This window comes from Vulpes vulpes, chromosome 3 (assembly GCF_048418805.1).
Source record: "Vulpes vulpes isolate BD-2025 chromosome 3, VulVul3, whole genome shotgun sequence".
NCBI classification, from domain to species: domain Eukaryota; kingdom Metazoa; phylum Chordata; class Mammalia; order Carnivora; family Canidae; genus Vulpes; species Vulpes vulpes.
Window position 1 is genome coordinate 92,055,954 of NC_132782.1, and position 24,958 is coordinate 92,080,911.

Below are 24,958 nucleotides of genomic sequence, written 5' to 3' on the forward strand. Positions count from 1 at the left end.
TGTGGGTCTCCTCTTCCCTAGTCACCTCTACACAGCTGCCAGAGCAACTTTTTCTAAAGCATAGATATGGCAGGCTCATTTTCCTGCTTCAAAGCCTTCAATGGCTCCTATGGCCTTTGACTCCTCCACTTGGCACTCTCGGCCCTTCGTGAACTATCCCTGCTGGTCTCATTGTTCCTTTCCAGGAATACCATGACTTGGGCCTATGGGCTGTGTTTATGTTGTACCGTGCACTTGGGTACCTTTACTAATACAAAAACAACAGACATTTATTGAGCGCTTTCTATGTGCTAGACACTGTACTAAGGGCTTTACCTGTATTATCTCATTGCATCCTTACAACAGTCTCATGTGGTAATTACTATCATTATCCCCACTTTGCAGGTGGGGAAACTAAGTCCAGAGGAATTAAGTCACTTGCCCAAGGTCAGGATTTGAACCGGAGGAATTCAACCTCAGAATCTGTCCTCACTAAACATATAGTCTGTCTGCCTAAAATGTGCTCCATCTCCCCATTTGTCTACCCGATCAGATCCTACTCACCCATCAAGATCCCACTTAAATGTCCTTGCTGTGTCTTCCTCTGGCCAATAGCAAGGTTCCCAGCTCACTCCTTGGAGTCCCCAACCAGGGTCTGTGCTGTGGCACGGAGGAGCCACTCAGGGAATTCTGTTAACTTGATGTTCCAGATCCTGGGGGCATCACTGCAGGCAGCACGGATGAACCCCCAATGCTGACCAAGGAGGAGCCTGTTCCAGAATTGCTGGAGGCTGAGGTGAGAGAGGCCAGATGGCTGGGCCCCCTGGGTCTCAGAGGCAGTGGGGAGCTCTGGGGCAGCTGAAGGCTTGGGGGCTGCACTCCTGAGGTCCAGGCAGGAAATATAGACCTCAGACACAGCTCAAAGTCTCAGAGGCTGGGTTCTTGGGTCTGAAAAGGAAAGGGTGTTTTAAGACAAAGTCCTGTGGGCTGGATCGGGGCTGATTTAAGACCATTAAAAGCCTGAAAAGATTGTGGTGCTCCTCCAAGTATTTTATTTTTATTTTATTTATTTTAGTCCTAAACTATAAAATTAGCTTAAGAGAGTCCCCCACAAACTTCTGACTTTTCCCCCAAGGACTCCCTTGAGGCATTTTCCAGAAATACCAAGTATCAGTCTCTTTCCCCAAAACAGTGTTGTTATTTCCGGTGCCCTATTCATCTGCTTCCTGGGTCCCTAGCCCTGGGCTAGACTCCTAGGTGCAGAAGGGAAGTGGAGTGGAGGCTTGGAGAAGGCAGAGGCTAGGAGGCTGCACTCCTGGGTTTGGGTGGAGCTCACGCCTGTCCGCCCTTCCTCTCCAGGCCCCCGAAGCTTACCCCGTCTTTGAGCCAGTGCCACCTGTCCCTGAGGCAGCCCAGGGTGACACAGAGGACTCGGAGGGCGCCCCCCCACTCAAGCGCATCTGCCCAAATGCCCCTGACCCCTGAGAAGCCGGCCTGCCTGTCCTGTTGCCCCAAGGGCCCCTTTGGCTTTTTACAAATAAAGACCCTTTTGTAATTTTGTGTCATGTCATTTCCCCCTCAGGGCTGGGGAGGGTCTTTGGAGACAGTTTTGTCTCATGCTCCATTTCTCAGATGGAGTCACTGAGGCTCTAAGGGGACTTTTCTGTAATCATACCATGAGTCAGACATAGAATGGGAGCTTGAGCCCAGGACCCTGCCTCTCCAGAACTCCCTCCACCCTGCCCTGTCCCCTTACCTTTGACCCTTCCTGACCTTCAGCCCTCCTCCTCTAGGAAACCCAGGACCCGTCTTCTTCCTGTTCAGCCCTCCCCTGGGCTCAGCAATTACCAAAGCTCTGGGAAGCTGGCCCATGATTCCTGTTCATACACAGGAACACAGAGGCCCAGAGGGACTTTGGGGTCTCAGATGACCCAACCCATTCCATGTCCTCAAGAAGCCACAACATTGTAACCCTGCCCCCACCTCCGTTTACCCATTACTCCACTGGAACCCCTCCTCACACTTACTTGTCCTCACCTCCATCACCACCTCCTCCAGGAAGTCTTCCTTGACCCCTGGCTCAATCAGTTTCCTTTCTTTTGGGCTTCCATCACCCGCTGTGCCTCCTCCCCCTTTGTCTTGGCATTTATCAGGCTGTTTGGGATGGCTGGTTTGTGTGTCTGTCTTGTCCACTAGGTTTTGGGCTCCTGACAGCTGAACTTGGTCTCCAGCCTTATCTAGCAACCACACTGGGTATAGAGCAATCATAGCAACTGTTTGGTGAATGAATGAGTAAATGAATGTGCTGAGGCTATCCAGGAAGGCTTCCCTGAGGAGGTGGAATGTGAGATATGAACCTCAGTGTGGTAGATATGAAGTCAGAAGTCCTGGCTCAAATCCTGGCTCTGTTTACTCACTAGGCATATGGCCCTATGCATGCCTTTCCCCCTCTCTGAGCCTTAGTTTGTTCATCTGAGCAATGGGGACAATAACTAGGCCTCATCCGCCTTAGTGGTTTGTGGAAACCTTCAAATGATAGGATAGAAGGTACGTTCACTCTGTGCCTGGCAAAGAGTCTTAGGTGTATTAGCCGTATTTTTATTTCTAACAAAGAAAGAGACTGAGGTTCAGAGGGACCAAACTGGAACTTTAAAGAACTATTTTATTTTATTTTATTTTAAGATTTTTATTTATTTATTTATTCATAGAGACAGAGAGAGAGAGGCAGAGACACAGGCAGAGGGAGAAGCAGGCATCATACAGAGAGCCTGACGTGGGACTCAATCCAGGGTCTCCAGGATCACGCCCTGGGCTGCAGGCGGCACTAAACCGCTGCGTGGGACTCCATCCAGGGTCTCCAGGATAACGCCCTGGGCTGCAGGCAGTGCTAAACCGCTGCGCCACCAGGGCTGCCCAAGAACTATTTTAAAATGTAGGGCTGTTTACTGATAGCGGCTGAAGTTGTAATAGTTGAACCAGGGCTAGCCAGAGGAGCCAGATGTAGGGTGACATGGTATTGCTCATGCAACAGATTACCATAAATGTATTTAGTCACTTAAAGAAACACAAATTTATTATCTTACCCTTCTGGAGGCCAGAGGTCCAAAATTAGTCTCAGTGGGCTAAAGTCAAGGTATCAGCAGGGCTGGTTCCTCCGAAAGGCTGTAGGGGAGTATCTGTTTCCCAGCCCTTTCCAGCTTCTACACACCACCCACGTTCCTTGACTTGGGCTCCTTCCACAGGTTCTGAGGATTAGGTCGGGAGCATCTTCGGAGGGCCATTATTCAGCCTACTACATATGGTAATCTCAGCATTTTCGAGGTGTGGAGGTTATTATTGTCTTCAACCACCACAGTAGGTGATGGGAGTCCTTTGTAAATTGTAAGTGCCTTGTATGGTTTAGCAGTACAGTGTTAAAGCCCAGACGACAGGCTCTGGGTTTGAATATCAGCATCTCCATTTGTTCGCTTATAACCTTGAGCCAAGGGACTTAACCCTACGGGCTTCAGTTTTCTCATCTGTAAACTGGGGATAATATTAACAGCCTGGTGAGCGTGTTGTAAGGATTATGTGAGGAAGTATGTGGAGAGTGTCCTTGGCTTGACACATAGTGAGTATTCAATAAATGACAGCTGTTTTCCTATTACTCCATTTTACAGGTGAGGATACTAGGGTATACGGATAGAGGCCAGAGACTTGTCTGTCAGTGAGACTGGGGAAGAAGAGTCCTTTTCTGAGCACACTTGAAAGGCTAAAGTTTGAGTCACCCCCATTGATTCCTGTCCCTCTGTTGGCCCCAGACCCCAGGCATCTGTCCCTACTCCCAAGCCTCTCCCCTCCAGCTCTGTGATCCACTATGTAACCTGGTTTAAAATCCACCTCTTCTGGGGCCCCTGGATGGCTCAGTTAAGCGGCTCTCTGCCTTTGGCATAGGTCACGATCCCAGGGTCCTGGGTTGGAGGCCTGCATCAGGCTCCTTGCTCAGTGGGGAGCCTCCTTTTCCTGATTGCTGCTCCCCCTGCTTCTGTGTGCACACTCTTTCTGTGTGTCAAATAAATAACAACTTAGAAAATAAAGTAAAATAAAATCCACCTCTTCCATAGCCACACCCCTAGTCATCACCTTCCCTCTCCCTCCCTGCCTCCCCTCTTCCCGTTCCTTCCCAATGTCCATACTCTCTTTTGGGAAATTCTTCCACTCCGGGCCCTCACTCTGGCCTCTAGTGCTCCCCCCTTCTCTTCTGCTCTGTCACTCTCGCCTCCTCCTGAGCCCTTAAATATCTCTTGTCCTGGCCTAGCTCTTCTCTTCATGAATACTCCCTGCCAAGTCCACCTACTCTTTGAATTAATGGCTCCCAAGTCTCAGCATCCAAGCGCTGCACCCCACCTCTAGACTCAGAGACCCCTGGGATGTCCAGACCCTCAGCCTCCTCCTTCTCCCAATCTGTCCCTACCATCGCCTATACTCAGAAATGGCCTGTCAATCCCAGGAGTTGGCCCAGATTGGAGCCCCCAGAAGTCAGAGTCCTGTGAGTGACCATGTTTCATTAGGTCTCTTCCCTGAGTATGTCTCCCATCTGCCCCTATCTCTAGGGTGCTCTCGATTGCTAGATGCCTCCTGGTGGGTTTTCTGCTTCACTCTTGCCCACCTCCAGTCCATTCTCCCCCCAGCAGCTGGGCAGTCTCAGAAACCCACATGTGCCTGCCCTGGGTGAAAACCCCATAGTTGTCCTCCTTCCCGGCAGGATGGAGCTGTCCCTGCCACTTCCACCCCATACCACCCTGCTCCCCCAGAACTGTTTGTAATCCACTCTGCTGTGCTCAACTCTAGATTTTTGCTAATGCTGTTTGCTCTGCCAGGAGTGCCCCTCTCTTCACCTGGAGATGCATTCTTTTTTTTTTTTTTTTCCTAACCTTGGTTTCCTGGTGATTTCCTTTGTCACACCCCTGCCTCCTCCTCTGCCTTTTCCTGGAACATCAGATATTCCCTTGTGATGGTCCAAGTTGGCTTCGATCTTTGGTGCCAGATAGCCTGATCAACAAAGGCAGGAGAATTCATTTACTCATAGGGATATATATTTATTGTGCGCTGTTTACTGGGGACTCTTCTAGACCTGGGAACAAAGTATTAACAAAATGGAAAAAAAAATCTTTGCCTTCACGGAGTTTAACTTCAATAAATTATATCACCTTAGGAAGTTATAAGTACTTTTTACTTTGTAAAAAAAAAAAAAAAATCAAGTCAGGGAGATGGAAAAAAATAGGGAGATCAGATGCCCTACTGAGGAAACATCTGAAGAAAAGCTTGAAGGAGTGAGGAAGAGAGCCATACAGATATCTTGGGGAAGAGTATTCCAGGCTGAGGGAATAGCAAGTGCAATAGTCCTGAGGTGGAGTGTGCCTGGAAATGAGATCAGTGTGGCTGAGGCACAGGGAAGAAGGGAGAGAGCGTGGGAAGTGAGGTCAGGTCATGTAGGACCTCACAGACAGAGCAGGTACATAACATGTCTATCAAACTTCAAGAATAAAAGAGGATATATTAATAATTATGCCCGATAATAGCTAATACCTGTGATAACCAGAATGTATGGCTATCCTGTTTGGAGGCCATTGTCAAGACTTTGGCTTTTATTCTGGGCAAGATGAAGAGCTATTGAAGAGGTCTGAGAAGAGGGGTGACATGATCAGACTTAGATGCCCCCCTCCAATGTTTTATAAAAGTTTCAAGCATGCAGCAAAGTTGGAAGAATTATAAAGGTGACACTCATATACCCACCACATAGATTCTATAATATCTTACTGTATCTGTTTATCACATCTCCTAATACATCCATCCATCCATCTAGTGTATTTTCTTGATACATTTCAAAGTAAGTTGCAGACAGTGGTGTGCTTCCCTCTAAGTACTTCAGTATGCCAGTCATTAACTTACAGGTTTGTCTTTCTTTGCCCTTGAAACAAAATATCCACATAGCAAAATGCATACTTATTAACTGTATGATTCAGTGAGTTTCAACAAATGCACACATCTGCATAATGCAAGCTCTTATCAAATACATCATTATCCCTCCTGAAAAGTTTCCTGTTGCCCCTCATCCTACCCCTAACTCCCCAAAGGCAATTACTGTTCTGGTTTTGTTTTGATTAGGTTAACCTGTTCTAGAACTTCATATGCATGGAATTATACAGTATGTACTTCTTAGCATCTGCTTTCTTTCAGCATAATGTTTTTGAGAGTCATCTGTACCATTGCTTAGATCAATAGCATGCTCTTTTCTATTGCTAGGTTATAGCCCATAGGCTTTGCTTTGACTGGGAATGCTCTGCTGGATGGAGAACAGATAGGTCCAAGTCCTCTCCCTGTTTCTAGCTCCCTGCACAAGCCTGTCTAGCCTAGGGATCAGAGCACTGGATGACTATATCCTAGGAAGACAGATAGCTTGTTCCCCACGACCTTTCCAGAATGTAGTTTATGACCTCAGTCCCCCAGAAATCTGGAGAGACAGAACTATTTCAGGAGCAGGATGTAGGGTGACCAAGCATCCTGGTTTGCCCAGGACTTTCCGAGTTTTAGCATTTCAAGTCCTGTTCTTGGGAATCCCTGGGAAAACTGCAATGGGTGGTTGTCCTGGCAGGATCCCACCACTGTCCCTAGGGCCTCAGGCCTTTTCTCACCCCGGACTATACTTTGTTCCTCCTAAGTTTTGATTGTCTTTAAATTCTAAACTGATCTGCTTCTTCCCTGCTCTAAAACCTCCCATGGCTCTTCATGGCTTTGCCTGGCAACCCAAAAGATATACTGAACCTATGGCAGTGGCTCTCGAACTTTGCTGCACAATGGAACCACCTGGGGAATTCTGATGCCTGGCTTCTACTCCAGACATTTTAATTGGTATAGGATGTGACTTGGGCATTAGGAGTTTCAAAAACAAAACAAAACAAAACAAAACAAAACAAAACAAAACAAAACAAAAAAAAGTTTCAAAAGCTCCATGGGTGATGCTTATATGCCACAGTTTGGGAACCACCTGCCTATAGATATGATTTGCTTGCTTATGTTGTCAACATTTAAAATCAAAAGATTCCATAGAAAAATCTAGACTCCTAGCTACATTTTTAAAAAAGATATATGTATTTATTTTAGAGAGAGTGAGAGAGAGCAAGCACGTGCATGCACATGACAGGGGAGGGGCAGTGGGAGAGGGATACAGAGAATCCCAAGCGACTCCTCACTGAGCACCGAGTCTCAAGCCCTGGCACAGCACAGGGTTCAATCTCACAACCCATGAGATCCTGACCTGAGCTGAAATGACCAATCAGAAGCTCAACCAACTGAGCCACCCAGGCCCACCAACGCCCAGCTACTTTTGACAAAGCAGGTCTGAGACATAGAGTGCTTCCAAGTATGGTAACCACCAGGGGGTGTGGAGCTCTGCTGCTCTTGGAGACAAAGCATGTGTTCTCATGTGTTCTCTGATCACCTCACCTCACCTCCACCACTCCCTAGTGCTTACTCTGCTCCCTTTATGTTCCTTTGTGTGGCCTATAGGCTAACATTCTGGCTCCATGGCCTCTTTGCTAACTGTACCAGTACCCTCATCTCACTTCCTGCCCTCCAGCCACATGGGCCTCGCCGCCATGACCTTTTCTTTTCTTTTCTTTTCTTTTCTTTTCTTTTCTTTTTCTTTCTTTCTTTCTCTTTCTTTCTTTCTTCTTTCTTTTCTTTCTTCTTTCTTTCTGCCTTTCTTCTTTCTTCCTTTCCTTTCCTCTTTCTTTCCTTTCCTCTTTCTTTTCTTTCAGATTTTATTTATTCATGAGAGACACAGAGAGAGGCAGAGACACAGGCAGAGGGAGAAGCAGGCTCCATGCAGGGAACCTGATGTGGGGCTTGATCCCAGGTCCCCAGGATCACATCCTGGGCCGAAGGTGGCGCTAAACCGCTAAGCCACACGGGCTGCCCCACCTTTCTACACCTGCTCTTGCCCATGCAATTCTTCCTCCAAACTCCTTATCAAGGCAGACAAGGCCTTGCTCTCTTTGCCCACACCCACCCCTCTCTCCCCTCTTTCCCAAATTCATCCAACACACAGAACTTCTAATACTGAGGCTGGCCAGGCTAGCTCCCTCTGCCTGGAGAACTCTCCCCTTCCTCTCTTCTTTCTTTCTTCCTGGCCAATGCCTGCTTACCTTTTAGGCCTTGGCTTAGATTTCACCTCCTTCAGGAAGCTTCCCTGACCCTTGAACTAGGTCAGGTCACTGGTTAGTCACTGCACTTCCTCTTTTGCTTGACATCCCACTTCCCTTGCTAGAATAAGGCTACACTGCTCATCTCTGTCCTCCTAGGATCTAGGTAAATAGTGTAGTGTCTGGTAAATAGTAAGTGTTCATCAATGACAACTGAATATAAGAAGGAAAGAAGCACATCTTCCTTTCTCCACTGGCAAAATTCTACCTTCTGGTTGCACTTCTACTATAGTATTCAACTCTGTTCTCCTGGAGACCCAAACCTCACTAAGCTCAGGTCTATCTCACAATCCAGTGGGTCCCCAAACCCATTCTGTGGTTGTTTCTCAGTGTCAGAATGCATAATTAGAATAGGCATACTCAGCAATGGGGAGAATCCCCACATCAGTTGACTGGGTCTCTGCGTGCCTGTGAAGGCAGGGCTGTGTCCGGTTGGCCACCCAGGCCCCATAGGGGATAAGCACAAGGGTAGAGCCTAATAACTAACTTTCCATTCCCTTACGATTTATTGATTTTCAGTTGGCAGTGGCTTTTCTTCCAGTCCCTTCCTTTGTTCCTCCCATCAGCTGAGAGGCAGCTGTGGGGTAGTGGATGGTCGGGATAGGATAGGAATGGAGGTTTTTTCAGATGCAATTGATTTGCATGAACTTGTGTGATCTTGGGCAAGTCACATCCCCGCCTGGACCTCAGTTGCCTCATCTGAAACATGGAGCCAATAATCTTTTCCTCATGTTTGGGGTCCAGCATCCTCCAACATGTCAGGAACAGTGGGAACCAATTGCGGCACACGAAAGAAGCTGTATGTAAACCAAATTTTTGGAAAGTACTATTTCCAACCTTTAATTTTGAGAATCACGGGTAGGATTGCAGGCACTCTAGGAAATTAGGAAATTCAGTGCCAAATAAAAGTAAAAGCCCGTGGTAATCTGTAATAACCCCAGTTGAGGTTTTAATGTGTATATTTTTAAGATACTGTAAGGGATGCCGAGAGAGGCGGTTGGTGTAAATGAAAACAGCTCCAAACAAGGCGCCTGGGCTTTGGTTCAGCTGCGGTGTGACTTCAGTGCCCTCACCTGTAGAATGGGATCCCCAGGCCCTCTCCTCTCACAGCCTTTTGTGAAGCTCGGAGGAAACAAAGGAGGGACGCGTGCCCCCGAAGGGGCCGAGCGCGGGCGAGCCCGCCGCGGCGCCGCGGGGGTTAAGGGCACCGAGCGCCGCGCTCCAGTCCTAGAGCGGCCGCGGGCGGACTTCCGGCGCGGGGCGCCCCGGGGGCTGGTCAGCGCGCCGCCGCCTCGGGAAGGACGCTGGCTGGCTGTGGCGCTGCGCCGCGCGCTCCCGGTTTCCCCGTAGGCCGGCGGCGCCGCGGCGGCGGACTGTGCCTCTGAGGCCCGCCCCGCGGCGGCCTCCCCCCGGGGCCCTTTAGGCCAGGCCCCCGCCTCCCTGCCCCCGAGTTCCGGACTAGCGGTGTTCGACCCTGGGCGGCCTTGGTTTCCCCTGCTGTAAGGCGGGGCGTGAGGAGCCCGGGACAGGCCGAGGAGAGTCGGTTTCTTCAAATTACTTGCAGTCCGGGATCCACTGTATTCCCACCGCACAGTCAAGGAAACTGAGGCCGCCGCAGGGGGAGTCTAAGGACATCTCTGTGTGTCGGGAGCCCTACCTGAGTATCTCCTCTCATCCTCTTTACAACCTCTTGAGGCAGGTGCTGTTGTATCCACCTTTACCAGTAAGAAAAGTGAGGCTCAGAGCGATTTCCTCCAAAGTCATGATGATGCAGGTCAGTGGCTGAGTAGCGAGATCTGTAAGCTCAGGTTTGTCTCCCTTGACTGGCAGATCTGTTTGGGGGGGCGAGGGGAATACTGAGGGCTTATGACCAAATCCTTTCACAAAGGGCAAAAGCTGAGAGGTGAAGGGGGCGGGAGGGAGTGTCACAGACCTGGCCAGGTTAAATAATAGTGGGCTTGGGTCAGGTGTCTGCATCCCTTCATTTTCCTCAAGGTGAAAGAATCAGATTTAACACCTTTAATAACAGTTTTGTTAAATAAGGTTCACATATCATACAGTTTTCACCCATTAAAATAAGGTTCACATATCATACAGTTCATCCATTAAAATAAGGTTCATATATCATACAGTTCACCACAGTTCAGTGGTTCTTAGTATATTCATAGAATTGTGCAGCTACCACTATAGTCAACTCTAGAACATTTTTATTACAACCCCCCCCTTTCCTGTCCCTCAGTCTTAAACTATCACTGATTTACTTTCTATCTCTATAGATTTGCCATTTCCTATAAGGCCATATATGGCCTTTTGTGACTGAGATAATTTTTTTTAAACAAAGTCCAGGCCTCAGCTCAGAGCTTTGGCCTGTAACCATACCCAGCTAGAATTGAATAGTCTTGCTTTGATTTTGTTGTACTTATTTTTACCACTCTGGGATGAATGATAGGTATTTCCTTTTTATGATAGTGATATGAAATTTCCTTTCTGAATAAATTTGCTTCCAAAAAAAAAAGTGAGTTAACATTTTTAAAGGACAAGATTAAATAAATAGTAGTAGAGATAGTACACAATTATGTCCAAAAGTTGGGAAGGTAAGACATGAATGAAGTCTGGGAAACACCAGATTGATTTGAGGTTCTCCAGTACATCATCTTACTCATGAAACAGGCGCAGAAAAGTTAGTATGGTAACCTGTCCAAGGTCACCCAACCAGTGACAGAACCTCAGGCACAGAAAAGTTAGTATGGTAACCTGTCCAAGGTCACCCAACCAGTGACAGAACCTAGACTTAACCTAAGGTCTAATTCCAAACACCACTATTTATCAAATCTGGACCTAAAACTGAGGGAGAAGAATGGATTAGCAGGCTTGAGGGAAGATTCTATTTTTTTAAAATCTTTATTTATTTATGATAGTCACACACAGAGAGAGAGAGGCAGAGACACAGGGAGAGGGAGAAGCAGGCTCCATGCACCAGGAGCCTGACATGGGATTTGATCCTGGATCTCCAGGATCATGCCCTGGGCCAAAGGCAGGCGCTAAACCGCTGCGCCACCCAGGGATCCCATGAAGGAAGAAGGGAAGATTCTAGCCAAAATACCAAAATATGTGGGAACCAGGCTGGTTCTTTTTTTTTTTTTTTTTTTTAAGATTTTATTTATTCATGAGAAATGGAGAGAGAGACAGAGGCAGAGGGAGAAGCAGACTCCTTACAGGGAGCCCAGTGTGGGACTCGATCCCAGAACTGCAGGATCATGCCCTGAGCCGAAGGCATATGTTCAACCGCTGAGCCACACAGGCGTCCACAGGCTGGTTCTGTTATTCTTGGTATCCCAACAAATTCAAATTCAAATTCACGTATTTCTATAAAGTAACTTAATTTGTGATTAAACAGAAATCCCATCTCAGTCACTGTTGGGGCTTTCTTCCTCTCTTAAGGGCACACCAGAACCCAGGAGGTGTTGCCTGGATAACGAGGGGTATGTGTGTGTGTGAGAGTGTGCTTGAGCACTCATGTTTTGGTGCTGAGGAGACTCTAATCTCTGGTTCATCTTGATTGCTGTTGGTAATCACCATCCAAGCCCATAGTGGCTTCTGCCCTATATTGTGTGGGACACCAGAATCTCTGGGTGGGTGAAGACTCCTTATATGTAGGGTTCCCATGTTTCCTGGAATACCAGGCAGCCATCTGCTCTCAAGACTGGCTACTTTCTGGAGCACAGCCATGGCATGCACCAGAACTCTGCCTCTCCCCTTAATATACCTTTCTTATTCCACTTCAATTCTTTTTACTCTGGGTTTCAATAACACATTAAACTCATAGCCCATTTTCCTTTTTTATTTTATTTTTTAAGATTTTTATTTGTTTGACAGAATGAGAGAGCACAAGCAGGGGGAACAACACAGGGAGAAGGAGAAGCAGGCTCCCCATCGAGCAGGGAGCCTGATGTGGGCCTCAAAACCAGGACCCTGGGATCATGCCCTGAGCCAAAGGCACCTTCTTAACCGACTAAGCCACCCAGGTGCCCCCCAAAGCCCATTTCCAATAAAACTAGTTTCCTTTTCCTCAAGGGCAGAGAGAGTTTAATTTTTATTTTTTTTATTTATTTATTTTTTAATTTTTTATTTATTTATGATAGTCACAGAAAGAGAGAGAGAGGCAGAGACACAGGCGGAGGGAGAAGCAGGCTCCATGCACCGGGAGCCTGATGTGGGATTCGATCCCGGGTCTCCAGGATCGCGCCCTGGGCCAAAGGCAGGCGCCAAACCGCTGCGCCACCCAGGGATCCCGAGAGTTTAATTTTTAAACTTCAACTTAAGCAAAAAGCAAATAGAAGACAAAACAACCAAGTCCTGTCACACTGCTGTCAACACCTTTGTAACTCAGTCCTCTCATCTTGTAGCTGTGCAATTCAGCTTGGACCCAAACTTGAAGTTAACTACACCCTGTCCTCCTTCAAAGGCAATCAAAGGTCCATCTATTGTTAGCTTGAGTGAGTCTCAGCCCTAAACTCCCAAACAACTTAGATCTAAGAGTAATTCTTGACCATTATAAAACAAGATAACTAACTTTGATCCAGGTACTATTCTAAGAGCTCTATATGCATAATCTCACAAAAATCATTTCAGCAACTCTGTGAGGTAAGTACTATTATTGTATCCATTTTACAAATGGGAAAACTGAGGCACAGAGAAGTTAAGTCTTTTGTCCCAGGCACCAGAGGTAGTAAATAGTAAAGACAGGTTTCAATCCACATAATCTGACTTCAGAGTGTGTGCTTTCAAACACAGAGCACATACTCAGAAGTCAGACTGTCTCCTCCATCATTTACAGCAATACTTTAGTATTCCATATATTGGAAAGTAGTTTGTAGTTACCTGGGAAGCAGAATTGAGGACTCTCCTCCCCAAAGAGGAATCAGAGCACTTTGAGACTTGGATCTCTCACTCAGGACACTTTTCTCCCTCCCCAGCTCCTGCCTCTGGGCATAAATTAACTAAAGCTGTTCACCCTACCTCAAGACTGCTAACCCAAGTTACTGTTATGTGTCCACATGGGTGGGTAAATGTGTAATTTCTCTGTTCTTTGGTACAGCCCAATAAGGATTTATCCCCATTTTATAGACAAGCAAACAGGTTTAGGAAGGCCAAGTGACTTGCTCAGGATCACACAACTAGTGAATGGAGCAACAGGATTGGAACCTGAATGCCCATCTCTGAGTCTCCTCTGTTAATGCTTTAGTGACCTGACAGAGTTGAGAACCACATAAGTGGGTTCCTGGGAGGTGGTAACTGGCTGTGGCACCCGAGTGAGCCTCTCACCCTCTCTGGCTCCATTTCCTTATTTGCAAAATCTCTTTTTACCCGCCTCTAGTTTCTCAACTTTCTTTCTTTTTTTTTTCTTTTTTTTAAGATTTTGTTTATTTATTCATGAGAGACACAGTGAGAGAGAGAGGCAGAGGGAGAGGCAGGCTCCTTGCAGGGAGCCTGATGAGAGACTCCAGTCCCGGGATCATGCCCTGAGCTGGAGTTTTGTTGAGATACTTCATCCTACTTCTTAACTTAAAGGGAAGGAATCATTTCTGTCCACTCCTTCAGCAGTCATGGAGGTTCTTTTTTTTTTTTTTAATTTTTATTTATTTATGATAGTCACACACAGAGAGAGAGAGAGGCAGAGACACAGGCAGAGGGAGAAGCAGGCTCCATGCACTGGGAGCCCGACGTGGGATTCGATCCCGGATCTCCAGGATCGCGCCCTGGGCCAAAGGCAGGCGCCAAACCGCTGTGCCACCCAGGGATCCCAGTCATGGACATTCTAATCTCTACTAGTCTCCATGGCAGGCTCTTAGAAAAGACCAATTCCAGGTGTTAGCAATAGGGATCACTAGGTGGTATAACTATAGTGTTACTCTTATTTTTGTTTATCTGTGTTTCTTAACTTTCTACAATGCACGTACACTGCTTTTATAATGAAATAAAGATCAGTTCCCTTTCCTTATAGAAATGCCTCTACTGGGATCCCTCGATGGCGCAGAGGTTTAGCGCCTGCCTTTGGCCCAGGGCGCGATCCTGGAGACCCGGGATCGAATCCCATGTCGGGCTCCTGGTGCATGGAGCCTGCTTCTCCCTCTGCCTATCTCTCTCTCTCTCTCTCTCTCTCTCTCTCTCTCCTCTCTCTCTCTCTCTGTGACTATCATAAATAAATAAAAATTAAAAAAAAAAAAAAGAAATGCCTCTACTTATTATAGTACAGTACCCTTTCTCCAATTTAAATGATTACATGCCTCCAAACCCCCATGGTGGGAGAAGTCCCAGTTAAAGAAGTCAAGGCCTTATATAGGTGTCTCCTTAATTCAAGGGGCAGCCACATCTGCAGTTCATTCGGAGTAAAGGAACCATTTCTCTCTCAAATCACTGATAGGCTTAGGAACCCAACTTTCCATAGCAAGGATTCTCAACAGGGTGGTCCTAGCCCTGAGCGTTAGGAAAGTTATGAGGGGAGACTTGATTGTAATAAGTTCTGAGGATGCTAGAGGTATGTAGTTAGCCACATATTTAAGAATTTTGTGTAAGCAGACTTTGTGATTGGGAAAGGATTATACTCCTGAACAATGCCTAGCTAAATATTTTGTTCACTTTATAATTATAATTACAAATCCAATTAAAATAATTAAAAGTTATGGGCTCAGAGAGGGAAAGCAATAGGCTGAGTTACTCAGCAAGTCCCCTTCAGGTTTGATGCTTTCTCCACTTGTTCTCTCCCCTTGACTGCTGCCTCACAAAGCTATGGTCATGAGAAAACTAAATTAAAAGTGATGCTGAGAAGAGAAGGAAGGTGAAGCAAAAGTCCTAACAAGAAGATAGTTTTTTTTTAAAGATTTTATTTATTTATTCGTGAGAGAGAGAGAGAGGCAGAGACACAGGCAGAGGGAGAAGCAGGCTCCCTGCTAGGGAGCCCGACGTGGGACTCCATCCCTGGTCTCCAGGATCAGGCCCTGGGCTGAAGGCAGCGCTAAACCACTGAGACACTCGGGCTGCCCCAAGAAGATAATTTTTTAAAAGATTTATTTATTTCAGAGAGAGAGCATGAGCAGGAGGGGCAGAGGAAGAGAGAGAAGCAGACCCTGATCAGGACTTGATCCAAAACCAAGAGTCCGTTGCGCAACCTATTGAGCTACCCAGGAAGGCAAAATCTTTAAATCACTTTTTGGGGACACCTGGGTGGCTCAGCAGTTGAGCATCTGCCTCCTGCTCAGAGCTTGATCCCAGGATCTGGGATCGAGTCCCACATCAGGCTCCCTGCAGGGAGCCTGCTTCTCCATCTGCCTGTGTCTCTGCCTCTCTTTCTCTGTATCTCTCATGAATAAATAAATAAATCTTAAAAAAAATCTTTTTTTGTTGTGGGATTAGTATTTTATTGTTGTAACAAATTACTACAAATTTAGTGCCTTAACACAACACATTTATTATCTTATAATTCTATAGTTCAGAAGTCAAGATGGGGGTGAGGCTATGTTCCTTCTGACAGTCTAGGAGAGAATCCACTCCCTTGCCTTTTCCAGTTTCCAGAAGCCACCCACAGTCCTTGGCTTATCGTCCTCTTCCCCCATCTTCAGAGCAGCAATGTCACTTCCCTGTGACCCTACTTCCACTGTCACATCTCCCTTTGTCCATAGCCAGAAAATGTTCTCTGCTTTTAAGGACCCTTGTGATTATACTGAGCCACCTGGATAATCCAGGATAATCTCCCTATCTCAAGGTATTTAACTTAATCACATCTGCAAAGTCTCTTCTGCCATGTAAAGTAACACATTCTCCGGTCCTGGGGTTTGGGACATGGGCATTTTAGGAATTAGAGCAAGGGTGATTATTCTGCCTATTGCTGTTATGAAATGTCATCCACATGCATAAACATTCATAGGAAAATACACATTTTAGCATAATATTATTAAAGTAATCTACCCACCATTGTCCAAATCAAGAAATAAACATTGCCAGAATCTCAGCAAACTCCCTACGTAATCATGTTTTCTGTTTGCATTTGCCTGAAATTGTTTTGTCCATCTATTTATTTGAGATATTTTTTCACTTTTGTTTTATATATGTTTCATATAAATTGTTTATAGCAGATTAAAGGAATTTTTAACTTTTTCTTCTGCTTATAGCAGATCTTAAAAGTAACTTAGTCTGACAAGTTCTGTCATGATATTAATTCAGTGTGTTCCTATTTATTGAATTAATCTACATACTTTTTTCATGCTACTTAATTTTATATTTACTATTCATTTTTTCATTAATGTTTCCCTGTTTGCTTAAAAAAAAACTTTTATGGGTTTGGTCAATTTTCTATTTACTAAACTTTCCCCCTCTTTGTGAACCTGCTAGTGTTTATCTTCTTTTTCCCAATGATAATATTGTTTTTACCTTTTTTAAAGATTTTATTTATTTTATCCATAGAGACACAGAAAGAGACATAGGCAGAGGGAGAAGCAGACTCCCTGCAGGCAGCCTGATGCGGGACTTGATCCCAGGACTCTGGGATCACGCCCTGAGCCAAAGGCAGACACTCAAACACTGAGCCACCCAGGCATCCCAATCATAATTGTTTTTAAACTGTTTTATCAGTGCATGGTCATAATCTTTCTCCTTCATCAAGTATTTTACTTGCCCTCTCTTTCACAAATCCCCAAAAAGATGATAGTTCTAGAATGCTCTGACCTTCCTCACTCTCCTAGAGTACTACTAAGATACTTTACAATTTTTTTGTCCTCATCTATTATTAGGTTCTTCATTAAAGTTAATCACTTATGCAAAAGAATCCTTATTTAACACTTAAGAAAGCACAAATTCCCAGTCTACTGCTAACATTTAAGCTGAACTATATTTATATGTATGTATGTATGTATTGCAAGATTCATTGCTCACCTCTGCTACTTCACTTCTTCATCTGTCATTTCCCGAGCTCTCCATCATTATTGAGGATCTCTTGAGCACTTCCCTCAGAAAGGTCATGCACATGATATATGCACTGAATCTTGTATGCTAGATGTCCTTCTTTTGCCCTGGCTGGGTAATGATATGATTGCCATTTTTGATTCTTGGCTTATGTTCTTTTCTCCTAGAGTCTGTATTCTACTGTCTTCTAGCTCATAGTATTGCAGATGGGTGGCTTTAAAACTAGTCTGATTCTCATTCCTTTTTTAAATAACCTAGTCCAGAAGCTTGTAAGTTTTTTGTTGTTATTGTTTTTTCTATTTCTGAAGTTCAGGAATTTCATCAGGCAATGTCTAGATACTTATCTTTATTCATGTGATTCCTTTTAATCCCTAGGCTCAAATCTCCCTTTCCATCCGTTACTTTTCTCTTCTTAGGGGACTCCTATTTGCATGTTAGGTCTTTTGGATTTGTCCTTAAAATTTACATGTAATGACATGATTTCCTTTCCTTTATATGTCTGAGGTGTTGTAAGATTTATTCCAGCATCTTTGAGTCTCTCATTTGTGTGTGTCAATTACCAAGTGTATCTATTCTAATTATAAATTCAGGCATTGAGGAAATAACCACAGCATGGGCTGACCCATGAGCCACCTGGGCCTACTAATTGGCCTGGAGTAAAAAGACTCCATCTATCACCTGATTGCAGTAAGCCCCTACTTTGAATGGTGGACCACAGTGGCATTTTAGGTCCCCAGGAATACTTATTATTTAGAGCCAAATGTCTAATAATCCCAGAAATATCTGGGATTTTTCTTTCCCCAGTGCATAGATACCCTACTAAATAGCTGTAGGTCCTTCTGGGGAAGGCTGGGAAGAAGGTTTATGATAAGTACTTGCAGCAGTGATGCAGGTTCCTTCCTCTAGGAGACTTAGCATCACCTTCAGTCAAGGCGCTCTCGGTCTATGATTGACTTGTGTCTGGGAACTGTTAAGAGGCTGTGACTCTCCACTTCTTATTTTGGCTGCCAGACCTATGATTTCTCCTATTGTATAGACAGATCAAGCAGGAGAGAAACACTTCCAGAATAGTGGAGTAAAGACTTCCAAAAATCTACTCCTCCATAAAAGCAACAAGAACTCTGCAAAAACATTGTCAAAATAAGCTTTTTCAGAACTCTGGAAATGAACCAAAGGTTAGCTCCAATTGAAGGAATGTTTATTTAAGAAAAATAGCTGTATTCTAATGAGAGCAGTGAACTCTGTGAAATTTTAACTTGCCCTAGTCCCATTCTCCTCTCTCCAGGTCCACAGAAACCTTGAAAACTAAAAGCCTTATAACTAAGGGAGCTGTGAAAACCAATGGCTTAGCAGCCACCAGAGAAGGCAGAACAGGTTTGAAGCTTTCCAACAGCTCCATCCTCAGAGAAGTGCCACTATTTGACCTGTTAGCTCTCCAGAAAGCCTATTCTCAGAGTTTGTCTTTATTTGACCTAAATCAGAATTCTATCTATGCTAATGGCCATAACTCTGGGGCACGTGTAGAAAACAATCAGTGGCAATTGTTTAACATTTCAGCTGCCTAAGGTGACTGGTACCAGTCTGTGGTCACAAGAAGCTGACCAAACAACTTAAAAGGAATGAGAGAGATATGTAAGCCCTTGAAAGCTTTGGCATATTACTGGAAATTCCTAGACATTCATAAGCAAATGTAGGGTTGTGTGCATACCCAGGAAAAACCTGAGGAGATCCTAAGCTCTTACCTCTAGCTAACCTTGAGGGTCTTGTACAAGCAAGAAGTGAAGATTAAAGCAGTACTGCACACACACACACACACAAGGCCCCACAGGAGACTTCTTGGTTGAAGGCATTTAAGGAAATCTCTGTCCGACCATTAGCTGATCACTAAGCTAATTGAGTAGAGACTTCAGTGGCCACACAGCAAAGAATACAGTTTTTTACAGAATTACTCTAGGAAAATCACTAAACAAACAGCAACAACAATAAAGTCTGGGGAGGGGTGGAATCTGATTTGCAGAGTTGCCACATTAAAATATTTAAGATGTCACTTTCAACAAAAAATTATGACATGGAAAGAAACAGGAAAGTGTGTCCCATGCAAAGGTAAAAGACAGTAAAAAGAAACTGTCCTAGAGGAAGTCTAGACATTGAAGTTACTAGAAAAAGTCTTTAAATCAGCTATTATAAATATATTCAAAGAACTAAAATCATGTCTCAAAAATTTTAAGTATAAGGATGTCTTATCAAATAGAGAATATTAATAAGTGGATAAAATTACATATGTACAGTCTGTATATAATAAATATAATAATATAAATTATATATATGTAAAATGAAAATTCTGGAGTTAAAAAGTACAATAATTGGAATGAACGATTCACTAAGGCTCAGTAGCAGATCTGACCTAGCAGGAGAATCAGCAAACTTCAAGACAAGCCAACTAAGATTATTCAGTCTGAGGAACATAAATAAGAATGAATAAAAATGAATAGCACCCCACAAATTTGTGGGACAACATCAAGTGTATTAACATACATATAATGAGAGTCCCAGAGGGGAGGAGAGAACAGGATAGAAAGAATATTTGAAGAAATAATAGACAAAACCCTCCCAATTTTGATTTAAAAAAATCTACATATCCAAGAAGCTCAAAATAGGATAAACTGAGTTTCATATCTAAACATATCATAGCCAAACTTTAAAAGACAGAGAATATTGAATGCAGCAAGAGAAAAAAGCAATTCATCATGTACAAGGGCTCCTCGATAAGATTAACAGCTGACTTTAAAAAAAAAAAGATTGATTTGAGAACGAGAGAGAGAGAGAGAGAGAGAGAGAGCAAGCATGCAGAGGGAGAAGGCAAAGCAGACTCCCCAGTGAGCAGGGAGCCTATACACCTGACTTCTTATCAGAAAATACAAAGGTGGGATGCCAGAGTGGCTCAGTGGTTGAACATCTTCCTTTGGCTCAGGTTGTGATCCTACGTTGCTGGGATTAAGCCCTGCATCAGGTTCCCCGCCAGGAGCCTGCTTTTCCCTCTATGTCTCTGCCTCTCTCTATATGTCTCTCATAAATAAATAAACAAAATAAAAAGTCTGGAATCCCTAGTAAATACACCCATATTGATGCATTTGGCCCTATTTAGTGCTCTACTCTCATTGGCCTAAGACCCCGAGAATCCATTTTCACACACTTCCCAGGTTTCTGCCAACATATTAGCAACATATTGCAATTCTTTTTGGTATATTAACTGTTTTCTCCTGGACTGTAGTGTGTACCTCTCCTCCTGGAACATACTAAGATTTGTTCCTTGTTAAAGATCTTGTTAAAGGTCTGATGGCAACAGGGAACTTGTGATAGATTTTGAGGGGATGAGCATCCTTTGTTAAGGGACTTGCCTCAAGTGAAGTTATCACAGTTTTCAGACAGGAAGGCTGGTCTCTTCAGACAGGAAGGTAAGCTATTTCCCCGGCAAGAGAGATGCAAAATGACTTGGAAGTTTAATATTGTCCACTTCATTTTTAAAAATTTTTATTTTTTTATTCATGAGAGAGGGAGAGAGAGGCAGAGACACAGGCAGAGGGAGAAGCAGGCTCCATGCAGGGAGCTGGACGTGGGACTCGATCTCGCTCTCCAGGATCACATCCTGAGCTGAAGGGGGTGCTAAACCGCTGAGCTACCCAGGCTGCCCAATACTGTCCACTTCATTTGGGTCCAACCAGATGCACCATTCCAGATTCCTATTCTTTTTTTTAATATTTTATTTATTTATTCATGAGAGACACAGAAATGAGAGAGAGAGGCAGAGACACAGGCAGAGGGAGAAGCAGGCTCCATGCAGGGAGCCTGACGTGGGACTCTATTCCAGGTCTCCAGGATCATGCCCTAGGCTGAAGGTGGCGCTAAACCGCTGAGCCACCCGGGCTGCCCCCTATTCCAGATTTCTAGAACCTATTCTTTCCTGATCAATGCCCTAGTTTTCCCATTACAAATTTGATAATACTGAATTCAACTGTCATTATAATTCAGCAACCTGCACAATCACATTTTGTGTTTGACTTTTAGCAGTATTAGCACTGGATCTATGTCATTAAGAGATTGTTTTAGGACTGTCATGGAAGCACCCTGGTTCTCAGACTGACTTGTGTTGAGAGTTAGTAGACCTGAGCTTGTCATTTTCTGTGATCATGCAGATGCACTGAAAAGAATTCGTCCCACTCCACAGTCATTAGTCATTACTACTGCCATTGTAGTCAAGGGTAGAAGTCATTTGGGTTTCTAAGGCATGTGCTTCATCACAACAACAATCAACCACAGGTGACAGCTTTAACTGTGATGCTGCTGCATACTGTGGAATATTAGCATACCATTTCCCACTGGCAAAGAACTCAGCACTGCTGAAGCCCGGGTGTGGCCAAATCAATTGCAAAACCCCATCTTTGTGGGTCTGTCTCCTAGGACCACTCCCAGTACCAATTATTAGATCATTCAAGATCCAATCAGGGGACAGAAGCCACAATGGGAAAGTTTAACATAAAGAATTATTAATAGGGGCTTGGAATATTAGAGAATAGGCTAATGAGAGCTAAAGACAATTCTAGGGATCCCTGGGTGGCTCAGCGGCTTGGCACCTGCCTTTGGTCCAGGGCACGATCCTGGAGTCCTGGAATCGAGTCCCATGTCAGGCTCCCGGGAGGGAGCCTGCTTCTCCCTCTCCCTCTGTCTGTGTCTCTGCCTCTTTCTATGTCTATCATGAATGAATAAATAAAATCTTAAAAATAAAATAAAGACAATTCTAAAGAATATAGAAGTAGCAGGCATAAAGATCAGCTACCTATCCCTAGGGCTGAGATAGAACACCCATAGAAGTGTCCTCTTCCACCAGGTAATATCCAGGCTTTATTTGAAAGGGCTTGGCAGAGGGGCTCCTGTCTGGCTTAGTCAGAAGAGCATCCAACTGTTGATCTTGGGGTTGTGAGTTTGAGCACCATGCTGGGTATAGAGACTACTTAAGTAAATGAAACTTAGGAAAAAAAAAAAAGGTAAGGGCATGGCAGGAAAGTCAGCAATGTATCCCCCACAATAGAACTTTCTGGAAATCTGTCCTCTAGAGTGTCAGGTGAAGTTGTTAATTACTGGGTATTGCTGGAACTAAGACTATAGGAAGTGTGTTTTGCAGGAGCCCAGGGCGCGAGAGAGCTTTGCTAGTGCAGGGATTAAGCACTGCATAGAGTCGTGCCATTACCGGTGTCAAGAGCCAGGGCATGACTACTATGCAAGAGCCTGGTGCTGGAGAAAACTGCGCCAACACAGGAGCCCAGCGCTGTAGCAAGCCAAGCCGTTGCGGGAGTCAAACAGAAAGTGCATTTGGTAAAAAGAAAGAAAGAGCACAGTGCAGGAGAAAACCAAATCGCTATAGAAGTCAAGGGCCAGACAGAGCTTGCTCTGCAGAACTTCATTGCTAGAAAAAGCTGTATGAGGGTCAAGACGGGTGGGTGAGTGTGTAAAAGGAGGAGGTAAAGAATCCACTTACCGCAAAGGCAGCATGTGGTCTCCGGCTTTTGGTGTCTGAGTCCGGGAAGAGGAGGTGCAGCAAGGTGGTTGCAAGCTGGGATCTATGGGGTCCACCAAAGGACTCCTTACTCTGGACACATATCCAAGGATGTGCCCACATACATGCGGCAAAACTGCGCAGCAAAAAAACGAGAAAACTGAAACCTCAACAGAACTAGAACCAGGAAGGGCATCCCTTTCCTCGTTCAATGGCCCTCGGGTGCCCTCTACTGGCAAAGCTTAACAACACGTTCAGTGCGCCAAGAAATGCGTAAATAGTCCAACTGATTATCTCAGGGCAGATACTGGAGGGTGAATTTGGAGATGAGAGGCAATAAATTAAAAACTGACATAGTAGCAGAATCCCCATATAGGCTCTCTTATCCATAGACTGGGAACCAACAGAGTAGGAAGGACTAAATGAAAGCCTTGGAAATTTCCCCTCTCTACAAAAACAACCCAGTAAAAATACCACATCCCAGGAAAAAGTGCATCATGCCACAGATGCCTCAGTCAAAGAGTTGAAAGAAGCAGTCGTAGTGAGACCTATCACATACCCACTTAATCCACAGTATGGCCTGTGCAGAAGTCAGATGGATCTTGGAGAATGACTGGGGACCATCATGAACTTATGTCAGGTGATGATACCATTTGCAGCCACTGTCCCAGATTTAGTGTCTTTCCCAGGGAAAGTCAGCACAGCCCTGGATATTTGGCATGTAGCCATCACCTGGCTTCCTCTCAGTGACGGTGTGAAGGGTTCACCAGGGCACTTTCCTTTTAGCTGGCAGGGCCATCATGTATCTTCAGGGCTATGTCAGTTCTACCCTGACATAATATAATATGCAGAGATCTTGATCACCTTAGCATTCCACAAAACATGACCCTGATCCATTCTATTGGCAATATTATTGGAGCCGATGAGCAGGAAGTAACAAATACTTTATTTTTTAAAAATACTTTAATTGCCATAGTAAGACAAATGCAAACTAGAAAGTAGGAGATAAATTCCACAAAAAAATTCAGGGGCCTACCAACTCAGGAAAGTGTCTAGAAATTCAGTGGTCTAGAATATGCAAGGATGTCTTCTCCAAGGGGAAATACGAGTTGTGCCTTATACAACTAGTTACTCCAAAAGATGCACAAAGGTTGGTAGGCCCATGGATTTTGGAAATAACATATCTCATCAATAGAGTCACCATGAGGGGTCAGTTTTGACTAGGGACCAGAATAAGAATAGACCCTACAACCAGTTGAGGCTGATGTACATGCTGCCCTATCATTTGGTGCTGATCTAGCAGAGCAAGTGACACCCAAAGTGTCCATTGCAAACAGGGATGCCATATGGATCCTTTAGCAGAAACCAGTCAGTATTCGTTAATAGCAAAATTAAAGCAAAGACTCACAGGATATTTGATAAATGGAGGCCCTCTTCTGCAGACAACCATTCTTTTGAGAAACAGTTTCTGGTTTGCTATTGGGACTTGGTAGGAATCAAACACCTACCTGGGTGACTTCAGGTGACCATGAAACCTGAGATTCCCATCACAAATGAAGTGTTGTCTGGCCAATATAACCGTATGGTTGGGTGTGAACAGCAGTAATGTATTATCAAGTGAAAATGATATCTAAGAGACCAGGCTTGGAAAGATCCAGATGGCATGAGCCATTTACACGAGCAGGTGATTCCTGTTGCATCATCTTTTCTCCCTCAATCAGTACCTGTGACATGCTGGGGTGGCCCTTATTCCCAGCTGACTGAGGAAGAAAAAACTCAAGCCTATACAGATGAGTCTATCTGATATGCCCTTGTGACCTGACAGGGACAGCTGTGGGACCGCAACCCAACTTGGGTGAACCTGAAGGATGGCGGTGAAGAAAAATCCTTGCAGTGGACAGAACTTCAAGCAGTGCTTTTGGTTGTTCAGTATGTGTGGCATGAGAAAGGGCCAGAAGTACACAACTATACTAATTCAGGGGCAGTTGCTAATGATTTGGCTGGATGGTCTGGGACTCAGAAGGAATAGGATTAGAAGACTGGTGACAAGGAAGTTTGAACTCTTGTAACCTTTTTTTTTTTTTTTTTTTTTTTTTTTTAAACAGACCTTTTCAAACAACTTTTATTTCAATTGGAACTGTTTCATCCAGGGGTCCGGCGTGGTCCCCTTAGGTGGGCTGTTAGCTTTTCTTTAACTGTTCATGATTTTTTTTTACTCTTAGCAGCC

The 24,958-nt window shown here is 44.7% G+C and overlaps 1 protein-coding gene and 1 long non-coding RNA gene across 4 annotated transcripts in view; one reads left to right on the plus strand and one right to left on the minus strand.

Annotated features, from left to right (window-relative positions):
- Window positions 1-22,801, minus strand: part of LOC140598289 (uncharacterized) — a 55,231-nt gene extending 32,430 nt beyond the window's left edge. Inside the window, exon 1 of the long non-coding RNA XR_012000578.1 lies at window positions 22,714-22,801. This is a non-coding gene — a long non-coding RNA (uncharacterized lncRNA). The remainder of the gene's footprint in view (window positions 1-22,713) is intronic.
- Window positions 1-24,958, plus strand: part of BCL7C (BAF chromatin remodeling complex subunit BCL7C) — a 47,330-nt gene that overhangs the window by 2,591 nt on the left and 19,781 nt on the right. For 2 of the 3 annotated variants that reach the window (XM_072753474.1, XM_072753473.1), the window contains exon 5: window positions 690-775. In XM_072753474.1, coding sequence (XP_072609575.1) covers window positions 690-775 — 86 coding nt within the window. Of the gene's footprint in view, window positions 1-689; window positions 776-1,338; window positions 1,535-24,958 lie in introns of those variants that run through there. The other variant, XM_026011195.2, reaches the window with a different exon arrangement.